This window comes from Rhinatrema bivittatum, chromosome 1 (genome assembly GCF_901001135.1).
Source record: "Rhinatrema bivittatum chromosome 1, aRhiBiv1.1, whole genome shotgun sequence".
NCBI classification, from domain to species: Eukaryota; Metazoa; Chordata; class Amphibia; order Gymnophiona; family Rhinatrematidae; genus Rhinatrema; species Rhinatrema bivittatum.
In genome coordinates, this window is record NC_042615.1 from 593,601,433 (window position 1) to 593,617,450 (window position 16,018).

A 16,018-nucleotide genomic window follows, 5' to 3' on the forward strand; every position below is an offset into this window, starting at 1 on the left:
TCAAAGCAATTCATGAAATATAATCCAAAAGGGAATTCAATTTAGTCGATCAATACCTGGAGGCCAGTAGACTATTAATAGCCCAACATTTAATCCCATATTCAATTGTAAAAGAAGACTATCACATTCATTTGGTGGTTGTGTCCTAAATTGAGAAATAGCCCACTTAGATTTACAGATAAGAGCTACACCCCCTCCCTCCCTCTCCATACAAGAGGAAAAAAAGATATTATATCCAATTGGACAAATTTGAGATAAGGACACCCCACCCTCCACCAGCATCCAAGTCTCAGTAAAAAATAAAAATTCCAATCATTCTTCTAAAATTAAATTATGTAGTTCCAGTCATATTTTGTTCAGAACAATCATTCAACACAAAAGAAAAAATAAACTTGTCATCCATAAACTATCATTCAACAGAATATCCACCAAACCATGACTATGGGACCCAATATGGACCTTTCTGTCTCCAGAAAAATGGTCAGCATAATAGCCTTGTCCCATAATTAGTAAAATAGTAGCAGCCATTTCAAACCTACAAAGAGCACGGTCTAATCTTTTACCCTCCAAGAAGCCCGCTAAGAGGTGCTTGCCTTTGGCTCATGCCTTGGGGGAGCCACCTAATGGTGGCAGAGGCAGAATTGTAAGACCATGGGTGATGTCAGTGATCAGGTCAATAGGTAGGGCTCTCGACATCACTACAAGGGGCCAGCTTCTGGTAGCTGGCCCAATTTGGAAACATTTGGGGCAGCCTCTTATACACCACCGCCTTCTTGGGAACAGCAAAGCAGTAAGCAAAGATTAGGACCAACAGTGGCAGAGGCAGAATTTGAAGACCACAAGTGATGTTAATGGTCAGGCCAACAGGCAGCACTTTCAACATCACTCCAAGGGGCAAAACTTGAGCCACAAGTAGCTGGCTCAATTCATGAACATGATGACATTCGCCCAGAAAAGCTGCCAAAGGTAGAGGCAGCATCTTATATTCAACTACCTCCTTGGGAACAGCACAGCAATAGTAATAGTAATAAATAGTATTAAGAACAGTTTTAAACTCATTTACTTCAGGGAAGTTTCAAAAGATTTGTTGTAATTTTATTTTAGAATAGAGAGGGAAAATGTATTATTTGTTTTTGTGAGATTGTGGGCATTCATATCTGGGAAGCTAGTTGATCATGGATCCACGCAAAGTGCCTGGAAATAAGTCTTCCCAAGTATCAACAACTGATTCATCAATCATCTGGATGGCAGAGACATTCATCTAAAGGATTCAAAAATCACATGAGACTAAACTGAAAACTTGTGCTAATATTCTGGCCAGAATTTAGATGGGAATTTTGAAATTTTCTCGAACTGACCTAAGATATAGAGCAGGGTTAGTGGTTTTCTGTAACTAAAAGCTAGTTTTCTTAATTTTCCAATTCTAATACATTCTTTCCTTTTACTATAATACTATGTGTTTTTGTGTTCAATACATGTTGTGCACATGCCCTGATTTTGTTTGCAATATTTACAATAGTAATACATTGTGAGGTAAATTTTCAAAAGATGCATGCATAAAAAATAGCACATACGCATGCAAAAAGGTGTATACACTAGTATATGATATTTTCAAAAGCAAAACATATGCGCATAAATCAGGGTATGTGAGTAAATGTGCACATGTAAAAAAGGGGTGTGCCAGGGACATTCTGGGGAGGGGCTAACATTTATATGCATAAATTGCTATTTTACAACCTGCCAAAGTGACACTTTGAAGTCTTTTACTTGCATATATTTACTCTTGCTCAATTTCTGGTGTAAGTGATCATAAACATCTAAAAAGTGAAAAAATGACTGGTGGAAGGTCTGTGTGAAATGGAAGGACTTCAAGCTGAAGAACCAGGAGGATCTTTATGAGCTGCAGTTGAACTAGGTGAACTAGTAGACTAATTAGTAAAACTGGCAATTTTATTGCCGCATGCATGTTATAAAATCCCCTGACTTATGCATGTTGCATCTAAATAACGTGTGTAAAATCTATTCTAGGGATGTGCAGCAGGGCTGGATTCATCCCATTCGGTATTCGTATTCATCGGGACCCAAATCCGTTGCATCCATTCTCGGGGGACCCCAATCCGTTCATTAGTTACATATGTATTTGTTTCCCAAAAAAAACCCCATCCCAACCCTTTAAATTTAATTTACTACATCCCCCCACCATCCTGACTCCTCCAAGACTTGCCAAAAGTCCCTGGTGTTCCAGCGGGGTCCTGGAGCGATCTCCTGCACTCGGGCCGTCGGCTGCTGGTATTCAAAATGGCACTGATAGCCTTTGCCCTTACGCTGTCACAGGGTCTACCGGTGCCATTGGTCTGCCCCTGTCACATGGTAGGAGCAGAAGATGGCACGACATCCCCCCACCATCCTGACTCCCCCAAGACTTGCCAAAAGTCCCTGGTGGTCCAGCGGGGGTCCTGGAGCAATCTCCTGCAATCGGGCCATCGGATGCCAGTATTCAAAATGGCACCGATAGCCTTTGCCCTTATGCTGTCACAGGGGCTATCGGTGCCATTTTGAATACCAGCAGCCGACAGCCTGAGTGGAGGAGATCGCTCGAGGACCCCCGCTGGACCACCAGGGACTTTTGGCAAGTCTTGGGGGGGTCAGGAGAGTGGGGGTTTATTCGTTAGTGATACGTTGTATTCGTGGGGGTTCGCCATATGTTTTGTGACCCCCACAAATACAATGAATATGGCATATACGTTGTGGATTGCCAATACGTTGCAAACGAATGCACACCACTAATCTATTCACGTATCCCTTTAAAATCTGAAGTACAAATGTGCAAGTATATCACTTGTGCACACTTTTCCATCTAAATTACAACTTTTCCGGCTAAGTAGTGCCTTTGCCGCTCCGAGGACAAATTTGAATTTATCTGGATAAATAGCACTTTTGTTTTATAATTATCCAGCTGTTTTACATACCTGAATAAGTTGGAAACATGCTTATTAGATGGAGAAGTAGAGCTTTTCAGAATTATCCAGTTAAGTGCCACTACTTATCTGCATAAATCGGAATTTATCCAGATAAATACCACTACTTTTCTGGATAAGTCCGAACTTCTATGGCTTGCAGTTTTTACTTACCGGTGCATAAGTGCATGCATATGTACTCTTACTTTATAACTGCACATTTCATTTTTGTGTAGGTTATACATTAGTAAATTACCATGCACCCATAAACATACATGGTAACATAGGACTGGATTTACTAATACCGTCAGGCTCTTTGAATCCCACGGTAATGGGGGACGGGGAACGAAATGGGGGGGGCGGTCCTGCGATAGCTGCGCCAAATAACTACACCATAAAAGGTGTAGTTATTTGGCATGAAACTGGCAGTGAAAAAGACGTGTACCTTTCGCTGTTGGCGAAGCCTTCACGGCATCAGCCCTGGTGCCACCCCGACTCTTCCTCTTCCAAGGCTGATGCCGCCCTGATCTTGGTATCGCATGCAATCCGCTTGGAAAATGATCCCCATAGTAATTACAGCAGAAAAGGACCAAATGGTCCATCCAGTCTGCCCAGCAAGCTTCTTATGATAATATCTGCCACACCGTGCAGGTTACCCCCAAGTTTCTCTTATGGGTAGTCTGTGCAGTTACCCCAAGCCTTATGGTAGGAGTAGTAATATTTACAATAAAAAACCAAGCCATAAAAAATTACTGCTAGCAATATTTTTATTGGGTGAGGAGCCTTCTTGAAAATTCAAGCAATGCTGCTTGAATTGCTTTGCTATTGCAATTGGCCATAGAAGCAGTCCTGTGCTTTTTCCCTTACACCTGATTATCAGTACCTCAGACTATAAAAGTTGGGGCCTGTGTAGGTTGCCATCTGAATCCAATTCTCCATTTTCCCCCCCTGCCATCAAAGTGGAGAATGATGTTGTGGTTCTGTCACACCGAATGGGTTACCTTCATGCACCCTTTTCTTCATGTCCATCCTCTAGCCTTTAGGGATCCACATTGTTTATACCATGCCTCTTTGAATTTTTTGACTGTTTTTGTCTTCACCACCTCCTCTAGAAGGGCATTGAAGGCATCCACCATCATCTTCATAAAGAAATATTTCCTGAAGTTGGCTCTGAGTCATCCCCCTAAAATTTAATTTCATGATCTTTAGTTCTACAGTTTCCTTTCCAATAGAAAAGGTTTGAAGTTTGTGCATCATTAAAACCTTTCAGGTATCTGAAGGTCTGTATCATATCTCCCCTGCACCTTCTCTCTTCCAGGGTGTACATATTTAGGTCCTTCAGCCTCTCCTCATAAGTCATTTGATGGAGATCCCACACAAGTGGTGTAGCCAGAATTGATTTTTTGGGGGGCCCAAGGTTAACATGGGTGGGCAGTAGGTATGCAGGTCTGAGCCCTACTAGTTGTACTCTTATCCGTAAATAATGCCTTACAGTGCACCTAACAAAGAATTTCTAAGTAGGTTACAACAGCTGTTATGTATCATGAGTAAAGCTTTAAAATATTTTAAATGAATTAATTCAAGCACTTTCCAACATTAAAAACATCTTATTAATCTGTATTAATTTTATTGTAGTTTATAAGTACATAAGATCATGTAGAAAGCAAAGAACATAAATATCAGATCCAATCAATCATGTATCACAACAAATATCAATGTATTCTTTCATGAATCCTCTTTCTAGAAAGGCAGAGAATATCATAACTACAATAAAATAGCACTAATCATAATCATAAGAATGAGTGCGGAGCAGAACTGGGACAGATCACATTACAACCCAACATGCAAAAGAAAAACAAATTCAGATTCTGGTATCACCTCAGCAAAACAAAATCCTTCCACTGCTAATCACTTTCAGAAATAATAAACCTCTGCAAAAAAAAAAAAGACACCTAGAAACTTGCCATTCCATCAATCACAGCACAAACTTTCAGACATCAAACAGTACTCTTATTTGTAAAAGGCAGCAAAAAAAATATTATACCAGGCCCCAGAATACTAATGCACCACCTACTGGACAAAGCAAACAAGCTAGATTGGAACAAATCCCTACAGAGAAAATACCCACTAGCAGAACACAGACTGATTCTTATCTAATAGAGAAATAACAGACTGCAAATTAGAAACCGAAACATGCAGACAAAACCAAAACAGAAAGCCTGAGAAACTGGACTCTGAATACTGGAATTCATAAGAAACAACAAAATACAAGTACATAAGAATTGCACATTCCTAAAGATGACATATTCCAATTGCTAAAAAATCAAAAACTTTTTTTACATTTGTCTGATCTTTTCATTTTTCTAATTGGTAGGTCCTGTCTCTTTTTTCCACATTCCCCTTGTCAGTCTTTTCCTAATTCTTTCTCTAGGATCATTCTTCTCTTTCTATTTCTTCTCTCTCCTCCTATCTTCTTCCCTTCCTCCCTTACACACATACACTCTCACTCTCTCTCTCACACACACATGCTATCTCCTTTCTCACAGTCTTCCACTCTCCTAATAATTCCTAACATTCTGTTTGCTTTTTTGATAGACACCACACACTGAACAGAGCAAGTATTTTTTTTCCACTGTGATGCCCAGGTTCTTTTCATTGGTGGTAACTCCTAATATGGACCCTAACATCTCTCTCATATACACACACACACTCTAATATATATATATACAGGTTCTCCCTCTCACATACTTTCCCTCACACACAACTAGGTTCTCGCTATCAGGCTCCCACACCAAATATAGGTCCCTCGTGCTCTTTCACACGCACTTGCCTATACTCTCATACACACACACACGCACACACACACACACACACACATGAGAATTGAGTCTCACAGTCATTCTGTCACTGCCTACCTTGTTCTTGATTCTTGCCTCTTATTCACCCCTTCCTTTTCCCCCTTCCCTCTCACTCACTCCTTCCCCTTGCCTCACCTACTCCTTCCTTTCTCCCTTCCCTCTCACTCACCCCTTCCTTCCCCCCTTTCCTCTCACTAACTCACCCCTCTACCTTTTAATTCCTTCCCTCCCCTCTCACCCTCTTCTCTCTCATTCCTCCTCCATTTCCTTTCCTTCCCTTCCCTCTCACTAATCCCATTTCTAGTCCTCCTTCCCTCTCACTCACCCCCTTTTCTTTCTTTTCATTACTTCTCCTTTTCCTTCCTTCTTACCATTTACCCTCTTACTCACTCCTCCTTCAATTCCTTCCTTCCCCTCTCTCCCCTTCCCTCTCAGTCACGCCCATTCCCTTTCCTTTCCTTTCCTTCCCTTCCCTCTCACTCACACCTCCCCTCAATCACAACTCTCTCCCTTCACTTTCCTTTCACTTATTTTTCTCAGTTCCCTTTTCCTCCCCTCCCTTCTCAGTGAGAAGGAAGGGGAGGGAAAGGAAGCTGAGCAAGTGAGGCAGATGGAAAGGTAAGAGATGGGAAGAGGAGGTGAGGAAGTAAGACATTCTCACTCCTCCTCCCTTACTTTTCACAGTTTGCCTCCCTCACCTCCTGTGGCCTATCACATCACCATGGTCATCTTCAGCCCACTGGAGGTGATACTCTTGTGGGCCATTCTTAGCCAGGCCTTCATCATCCTCTTCAGCCTGAGGAGGTGGAACCTTCACAGGCAGGTCTTCCACTCACCCATGGCTACGCCTGTGCCCCACACCATTTTGGTCACCCTTCTCTGGATTGCCTCCATCCTGTCTCTATCGTATTTGAGATACAGTCTCCAGAACTGAACACAGTACTCCAGATAAAGCCTCATCAAGGACCTGTAGAAGAGGACCTGTACAAGAGGATTATCACCTCCTTCTCTTACTGGGTATTCCTCACTCTATGCAGCCCAGTGTTCTTCTGGCTTTAGCTGTCTCCTTGTCACATTGCTTTGCCATTTTCAGATCGCCAGACACTATCATTCCAAGGTCCCTCTCAAGGTCCATGCACAGCAGTCTTTCACCCCCCATCACATACAGTTCTTTTGGATTACTGCACCTCAGATGCATGACTCTGCAATTCTTCGCTCTGAATCTCAGCTGCCATATCTTTGACCACTGTTCAAGCTTTCTTAAATCACGTTTCATTCTCTCTACTCCATATTATTTTATTTTATATTGTTTTTATTTTCTGCTTCAGCATCTCCCATCCCTTGAGAAAACCTTTAGTTGTGTGGGCATGCTACACATTCTCATTCTAAATCACACAGGTGAGTGGGGGAGTCATTTATATGCCCCTCCCACAGATGGTGGGAGTTTACATACATTATTAGCAATAGGCAAGTTATTTTCTGATAACCAATTAAACCAATGTACTGGGCCGAAACAAATGGCACCCCCTCCTCCTTAACAAACCAAACCAAAATGAATCAGTCCTCCAAAAACATACCAAATGAACTGAACCAAAAATATTTGGTTTTTCACAGACAAGATGGTAGACATATGGATCAGCCATTTCACTGGAGATGGTGGAAACAAAAGTAGGACTATATTCAAGAAGGCATGGATCAAGCTCAGAGGATCATTAGTGGTAGGAAAACAAGGGTGAAGTCAGAGGTGAAGCAGGGTCTACTGTAGTGGAACTGTTTCATTATAGCTTTAAGATTTGCAAGGTAAAACTGCATTATATCTAAATTTTAATATATGGCCAGGTTTTTGGAAGTCAAAATAGCAAAATAAAGTTTTTTAAAAGACTATTAGAAGTTAACTAATTCCACCCCTAAGTTTCAAAGTTTTTAGCTATTTTTGGAAGCAAAGTACTTCCTAGTGAAGGTTAACTGCAGCCATGTGTAATAGTATTTTCTGAGTCACTTGTTTTACAATTATGTTCAGTCTGTCAAGTGTAGAGCAGATCCTAGTCTGGATTTAGACCTATGAGCAATAAACTGTGTGCAATTTCCTTTTAAATTGACTTCACAATGGCTATAATAGTAGACAAATATAGCTATTTACCATTAGTTGCATGCTATTAATTTGCTGCTAATTATTAAAGGTCAGCAGACTTTACATACATAAAGAAAACTGGGCAACCTACAAATTGAGACATTACTTGAAATCTTGAAAGAATTGCCTTTAAATTTATGCAGAAAAGGAAAAAGGGAGAATTTTGCGCTCTAATACTCATTTTGTGTGTAAATGTATGGCATAAGCATCAGTCCTCATTTTTTTAAAATTTATATATCACTGATTAATCACATATAAAAACAATAATGCTTATAAAATGCATACTTTTTCTTTGGCAATTATAAATAAAAGCATCATTTTACATGTTCCTTTGTATGGACAAAGTCAACAGTGAAAATACAGCATGTTTATAATGATTTATTCTTTAAAATCGTCAGCTGTCAAATGCAGAGATTTAAATATTAAGAGGTCCAAATTCAGTCACAGTCTGAATCATAAGGTCAGCTGGATAGAATTATCCAAACACTATTGAAGATAACTGGCTATCTTAAAGTTAGCCAGGTAACTTTCTCCATCTAACTTTGGGGCAGCTCTATAGCATGACCAGACTTAACCGGATAAATTATCTGGGTAACTATCTTGCTAACTTAACTCCTCCCCAAAATGCCTCTGGAACCCCCCTACTTTATCTGGCTAAAATTTAGCTCGATAAGTGGCCAAATATTCAAAAGTCGGCCATTGAATATGGACCTTTTAGTGTTTACATATAGATGAAATGATTTTTAGACACCATTTATAATTTTAAGCGTAAACTCTCTCTCTTGTGTCTTTTTAGTTCTGATTTCCTTCTGAGCAACTGAAGGAACTGAACAAGGCTGAAAACAATTACAAACAAGCCCTCACTGCGAAATCTCCTTCTTGTAGCCTTAGGACTCTAAGCCAATGCATAATCAAATTGTCCCTTTTCCAGCCCTTCGAGTCCATCAGCCCATGTGGAGGTTGGCATACTCCTGTATGGGTCCAGAAGAATTCTAAAGCACCTGATGATGAGAATTCCCAGAACAACAAACAAGAGGATCACAAAAATAAATGTTGTTTTATGTTCCAGGGTCATGCTGTAGTCATTAGAATTGTCCGCCGGTGCCAAAAAGGTGGAGGTAAACATCTCACCATCCATCATCCAGGAAAATTGAAAGGAATAATGCCAAAATTTTCTTTTCCTCATCATCAGTTTGCAGAGGTCATCATTTGGCTGAACTTTGATATCTACAGAAGTGAGAAGGAGAAAGAAGGAAGAAACATTTTTTCGATTTTGAACAAGCATCTTTCATAAAGGTTAATATACCGTATATTGGGTAGATATTTAGTGGATGCCATTGATTATATTTTCATAAGAACATAAGAAATTGCCATGCTGGGTCAGACCAAGGGTCCATCAAGCCCAGCATCCTGTTTCCAACAGTGGCCAAACCAGGCCACAAGAACCTGGCAATTACCCAAACACTAAGAAGATCCCATGCCACTGATGCAATTAATAGCAGTGGCTATTCCCTAAGTAAATTTGATTAATAGCCGTTAATGGACTTCTCCTCCAAGAACTTATCCAAATCTTTTTTGAACCCAGCTACACTAACTGCACTAACCACATCCTCTGGCAACAAATTCCAGAGCTTTATTGTGCATTGAGTGAAAAAGAATTTTCTCCGATTAGTCTTAAATGTGCTACTTGCTAACTTCATGGAATGCCCCTAGTCCTTCTATTATTTGAAAGTGTAAATAACTGATTCACATCTACCCGTTCAAGACCTCTCATGATCTTAAAGACCTCTATCATATCCCCACTCAGCCATCTCTTCTCCAAGCTGAACAGCCCTAACCTCTTCAGCCTTTCCTCATAGGGGAGCTGTTCCATCCCCTTTATCATTTTGGGTGCCCTTCTCTGTACCTATATATCTGGAGATAATGCCATTAGAGGTATAAATGCACATACAACATTTGCTTCATATGCATACATGTATGCATTGTGACAATGTAAAAAATATCCATCCACCCCACCTCCTGTTTTTCTTATATAGACTTTTAGAAGGACGGAAGCCTGATTTTATGCAGCTTTATTCATTTAGATAAAATAATCCCTTTCCTCAATTAAAGCCCACATAAAACCTACCTTCTGAGGCTCCTTTTAAATCTTAAACCCTGGTTCTGGTTCACCCCCATCATGATCTTGTTGCTTTTAACCCAAAATCTCTTATTTGTCTTGTCTGTGTGTCTTGATTAAGTTGTAAGCTCCATGGAGCAGGTACTCTCTCTTATGTATACCTGCATAACATGGTGTATGGTTGGCAGCATTATAGAAATGATTAGTTATCTTGTTTTGCCTTTGTCTTTTATATACACTTTAGGTTAATTTTGTTCATATTCCCATGAATTAATATATTGTTTGAATATATATAATTTTATTGTAAAGCACCCCAGGTAGGATGCTATATAAAACTTAGATTAAAACACCATTTAGGAACCTCACTGGGAGGCCTTGAGAGGAAAATAACATGATGAACACATTGATCAATCCAATGTCTAATAGTTAATTAAATAAGAAGCAATGGCTATGTGTCACAAACCAAACATAAAATACTTCTGTCTAAAATGCAGGCATCTTGAATTAATGAAAAGACCATAGAGGGATAAGTATTCATGGTGAAAAGGTAGAATGAGTAATTTGACTTCTCTTTCGCTAGAATGATGCCTGTGAAATAGTTCCAATGCTGAAAAAAAGTATTGTAAACACATATTTTAGAACAGATGTGATAGCTGAACATACACCTTGTGTTTATCTGTAGACCTGATGATCCACAGACAAGAATCTTAAACCTTGATTTGACAAGCTAAGAGGCTGATGTACTAAATTCTGAAATTTTTTTTACAAAATGGGTTTTTGCATGAAAAAGTTTGCAAAACATCCACATGTACAAAAAAACATGAATGTGTGGGCATTTTGTGCAAAATTATGTATTGAAATGGCCCAGTAAGGAGCCACTGAGATGCAAAATCATGCAAAAAAAAAGTATGCAAAAAAGACTTTGTGAATCTATTTTTTGGGGAAAAAAAATCCCTCTGCTTCAAAGAAGTGCCTGGAGTAAGCCAGTCAGCCAGCACCATTTTGGAAAATGGTGCTGATAGGGCAGGAGTGAGTGGGCATAACTTCTGCCCCTAGAATACATCCCCCAGGTACAGGGTAAACCTGGTACTAAGGAGGTTTGGGACTTTCTTTTGTATGCACATCCCATTATTCTTGAAAAATGTGCTTATATCCACAACATCTACCTAATCTGTTTTATACCATATAACAGTCATATGTTCAAGTTTTAGTTATAACTTTCCAAGGGCAGACTAGACCTGAAGGTAAATTTGGACTTCTGAGCAACAAAAGAGATATAATTAGGGGTTCTAGTTTTAGGTGTTTATAAATTGTAAATGTAGATGTTTATTTTCCAATTAGGGGTTCTTTGAGAGTACTAAAATTTGGTGTTAATCAGCGTTTTCACAGTGCAGACACAAGTACTGGATACCTTGTCCAGTTAATTCAAATACTCGGCTTATAATGTAACATGCAACATTTTCTGTCATTTAATTTACTCTAAAAAAGCATTTATCCATTGTTCTGTCCCCAAAATGCTTAAAAAATATCCACACAATATCTTTGATATCTGCCATTCAGCACAACCCTCAGTTCTCCAACCACAATTCCAGCAAGGGGGCAGTTGAAAAAGTACTGGGATATTTATCCCATACATGCCGAGTTCATGTTTTTCAGCAGACTTGTTTTATTGGTGTTCATCAGTTACAGTCTGAAAAACGAAGCCATGTTAAAATTCTTGAATTTATTCTTCTTTGTATATGGTATTGAATAAGATATTCTTCCAAACCACTGATCAGCAACATTTCTATATACTAGTGTATAATATTCTTGGGAGACTTCTGTCTAGAATTCTGCATTTGCCCCACAGAATTAGGCATGGGGACCTGAAAGCAGCAGCAGCAGCCATGACAGCGGAGACCTGCATGGGCCAGAATGGAGGAAAGACTAGCGTTGGTGCCAAACTGGAAATGAAAAAGAAGCCGTGGTAAGCTGACCTACGCAAACTAGAAGAGAGTCGGGAAATTCATTGTTGGCCCATGCAGGCCGGAAGAGATGAGCTTGCAGCATCTGCCTTGGCCTGCATGACCCAAACAAAGGAGAGAGCAGTGGGGGTCCAGTGGAGCCTGACTGAGCAAGGTAGACAGCGAGCTGCGGGGATCTTGTTAAGAGGGGCTGTCAAGAAGAGAGAAAGCTAGAGGGAGCTTTACTGAGATGAGGAGAGAGAACTAGAAGAGGGAGAGCTCGCTCTCTCTGCCCCCTCCCCCCACCTCCACCCCAGTAGTCAAGCCTAGTTGGGGGCAGACAGAGAGAAATGGGGGATTTTGCTATGGGGTATGGGACAGATTGTTAGAGGGTCTTATTGGGGTGAGGGGAGAGAGCTGTGGGGGGACACAGAAACATAGAAATGACAGCAGAAAAGGACCAACGATCCATCCAGTTTGCCCAGCAAGCTTATGGTAGTCTCTGCCGCGCCATACATGTTGGTTGTGCGGGGTTTCCTGGGAGGGAGGGGGTGGAGGGAGAGAGACAGATTAAAGGAAGAGGAAGAGGGATTGAGCCTCGTGGGGTAGAGAGAGAAATATGTTTGGGAGCAAAGGGATAGAAGAGGGGTCAGCCCTGGGGAAGGGGGAGATAGGAAGTGAACTGGGGGAATTGACCCAAGGGGGAGAAGAAATCAAGCATGGGTCAGGGATTGAAGCCATATGGAGGAAACAGCAGGAGAGGAGTCATTGAGCCTGAGGGAGAGGAGGGCAATCTGGAGGAGTCAGGCCACACGATGGGAAAAATCTGCACAAAAATTTTTTAATCCTGCATCTTTGAGTAATAACTTTTTTCTGTGTTGCACTATCAATTAACTAATACTCAGACAGTGATTATATCGGATTATCTGAATAGATAGTCTGCAGAATTCTGCAGAATTTATAAATTCTGAGGTCCATATTCAGCGCCACTGTTGCGCATCCCGCCCGCACTGGTGCCGCGACTGGGCCTGCTCACTTCGGGCACCCCTCCGCGGGCTCCGCTCCATCCTCCCTGGCTGCTGCGGCCAGCTCTGGGTGTCCCCAGCGCCTGCCCTGAACACCTCCATCGTCACAGGCCTCTCTATGGAGCTCCCGCAGGGGCTCCGCGTCCTCGGCCCTGCCCCTAGGCATGCGCGCGGCTGGTGCTCCCTCTTTTAAAGGGCCCAGGATGGGAACCTCAAGCCGAACGCCTCCCGATGACATCACTTGTGTCCTATATAAGGCGAGGGCCTTCCCTCAGTTCCTGCATTCCTATGTTCCTGTGTCTTCCAGTGCTCCTGCATTCCTGTGTTTCCGTGGTCCTTCCTGTGTTCCAGTGTCTGATCCTGATTCCTGTTCCATGTTCCGCTACCCAGGTTGTACCTTCTCGGACTAATACACGGTACTGACCTCTGCTTGCTACTGACCATGCTCGGACTGATATCTGGAACTGACCTTTGCTTTGGCTGACCACCCTCGGATGGATACCCTGGCTTTGACCCTAGCGCTCCACTCGGACACTCTCCTTGCTTCTCCTGTGACCACCAGGCCTGACTGTTCTGACGCTACCCATGGCCTTCTACAAACTAGCACAAAAAACCCCACTCACACCACCCGTGTATTCCAGTACACCACTATGTAAACAACAACCAAACCAAACTAATATACTGGTATATGCTATAAAGCACCTTAATACCAAACAAACTTTTGTTAGACCCTTTATTCACGAGTAGGCATCAATCAGTCCATCTCGTTTTTTATAAGGGGTCTCATTGCTTTAATTTTCAATCTCATCAATTTTTTAGTTTTTAGAATTATTCTTAAAAACAGTCCTGACAAAAATTCATGGGGAAAACTCCCAATTAATAAATCCAAAACCGGTAATGTAGATACATATCTACTATGAATAGGTCCCAAACATCCTGACATGGCCATGTTTTGGACCGTAGTCCTGCTTCAGGGGAAACACTGGAAGATGAAATCCAATTCAACGGAAAGAATAGTCCAAGACTGCGGTTATAATTCGTGCATTTCCTTTTTCTAAACGCGAGTTGAAATTTGGCTTGCGTTTAGAAAAAGGAAATGCACAAATTATAACCGCAGTCTTGGACTATTCTTTTCGTTGAATTGGATTTCATCTTCCAGCGTTTCCCCTGAAGCAGGACTACGGTCCGAAACATGGCCATGTCGGGACGTTTGGGACCTATTCATAGTAGATAAGTATCTACATTACCGGTTTTGGATTTATTAGTTGGGAGTTTTCCCCATGAATTTTTGTCAGGACTGTTTTTAAGAATAATTCTAAAAAGTAAAAAATTGATGAGATTGAAAATTAAAGCAATGAGACCCCTTATAAAAAACGAGATGGACTGATTGATGCCTACTCGTGAATAAAGGGTCTAACAAAAGTTTGTTTGGTATTAAGGTGCTTTATAGCATATACCAGTACATTAGTTTGGTTTGGTTGTCTTCTACAAACTAGACCACTAGGCGCTGCCTCTCCTGACCGGAGGACCTTCAGTTCCTGTTCCGTTCTAGTGGTCTCTGGCACACTCTGTTCCAGTCTAGCCATGCACCTTTGCTCTTGGTGGGCACACCTCTCTGCCACCTCTCCGGGAGACCCTCAGAGGCCCACCTAAGCCCAAGGGGACCAGGTATCAAGGGCTCAACCCATGCAGCTCCCGGACTGTTATTGGTGAAGCTCCAGCTAGCCTCTGTCTCCTTGTGTGCTCCACCTCCTGGCGGCAGGCGCCCTCTGGTAACCCTCAGAGGGCCGTACCAATCCTGCGCCGGGCCAAGGGTCCACCTCCAGAGCCACAGGTTGCCAAGGCCATGGACTCAGTGGAGTTTCCCGCCTTGTAGGCCATTCTGGGCCTGGTTACTCGTGTCCAGGAGCAGCAGCAATTCCTCGAGGCATTGGCCATCTCGGTAGAGAGACTAAGGTCACAACTTGAAGAGTCCACCATGGCCAACCCAGGGACTCTAGCTAACAGTACTTCGTCTGCCTCATCGCCCTTATGGGTACTGCTGGCCCTCCCAGCTTCTCCCCATTTCAATGGGGATCCTCGTCTCTGCCAGGGTTTTATCAACCAGTGTTACATGCAGTTTGCATTACAGCCTTCTTTATTCCCAGATGAAGTGATGAAGATCACTTTTATCTTATCTCGTTTGGAAGGGGAAAGCCCTGGCATGGGCCTCCCTGCTTGGGAGTGTTCTGAGTCCGTACTCCAGCAGCTCCCTCAATTTATTTCCACATTCTGATGCACCTTCAATGACCCAGGCCAACAGGAGGTCGCCGGCCACCATCTCCTCCACCTCCGCCAAGGGTCCCATTCCCTCTCAGAATACACCATGGAGTTCCAAACCCTGGCTACGGAATTGGGATGGCAGGAAGACTGCCTGTGGGCACTCTATTTCGAGGGCCTATCACCCGCTTTGAAAGACGAATTGGCAACCCGAGAGATTCCCTCGTCATTGGAGGACCTCATCACTATAGTTGGGCGGATTGACCACCGCCTCCAGGAACGGCACTGGGAAGTAAAAGACAGCCGATGACCGGCACTGGAACCACCTCGGTCCATTAGCCCCAAATCAAGTGCATCATCGTCAGCCTCCTCGCCTAAGGAAGAACTGATGCAAATAAACCATGGTCTTACTCCCAAGGAATGCCTCCAAAGACAGAAATCCAGTCTCTGCCTCTACTGTGGGGGTCCAGTCCACTTAATCCAGACCTGTCCGGTGTGTCTGGGAAACTCCAGAGCCTAAGCCCGGCGGGGGTCCAGAGCTTGGGCACTACAGTTACCGGCCTCAACTTCTGCTGCCTGTCTCCCTCCTCTGGGAGGCACACTCCTTCTCCACCACCACCCTCGTGGATACTGGAGCTGGTGGGAATTTCATTCTTCAGGAACTTGTAACATTACTCCAAATTTTTACTCAACCCCTTGAGGTGCCTTTGCGAATTGCCTTCATCC

General features: G+C 42.4%; 1 protein-coding gene across 6 annotated transcripts in view; it reads right to left on the reverse strand.

Annotated features, from left to right (window-relative positions):
- Nucleotides 1-8,308: 8,308 nt before the first annotated feature.
- The window catches only part of CTXN3 (cortexin 3), a 49,591-nt gene continuing 41,881 nt past the window's right edge, over nucleotides 8,309-16,018 (reverse strand). For all 6 annotated transcript variants that reach the window (XM_029619182.1, XM_029619173.1, XM_029619190.1 and 3 more), the window contains one exon: nucleotides 8,309-9,173. In XM_029619182.1, the coding sequence (XP_029475042.1) occupies nucleotides 8,842-9,173 (332 nt within the window). In that variant the 3' untranslated portion in view covers nucleotides 8,309-8,841. The remainder of the gene's footprint in view (nucleotides 9,174-16,018) is intronic.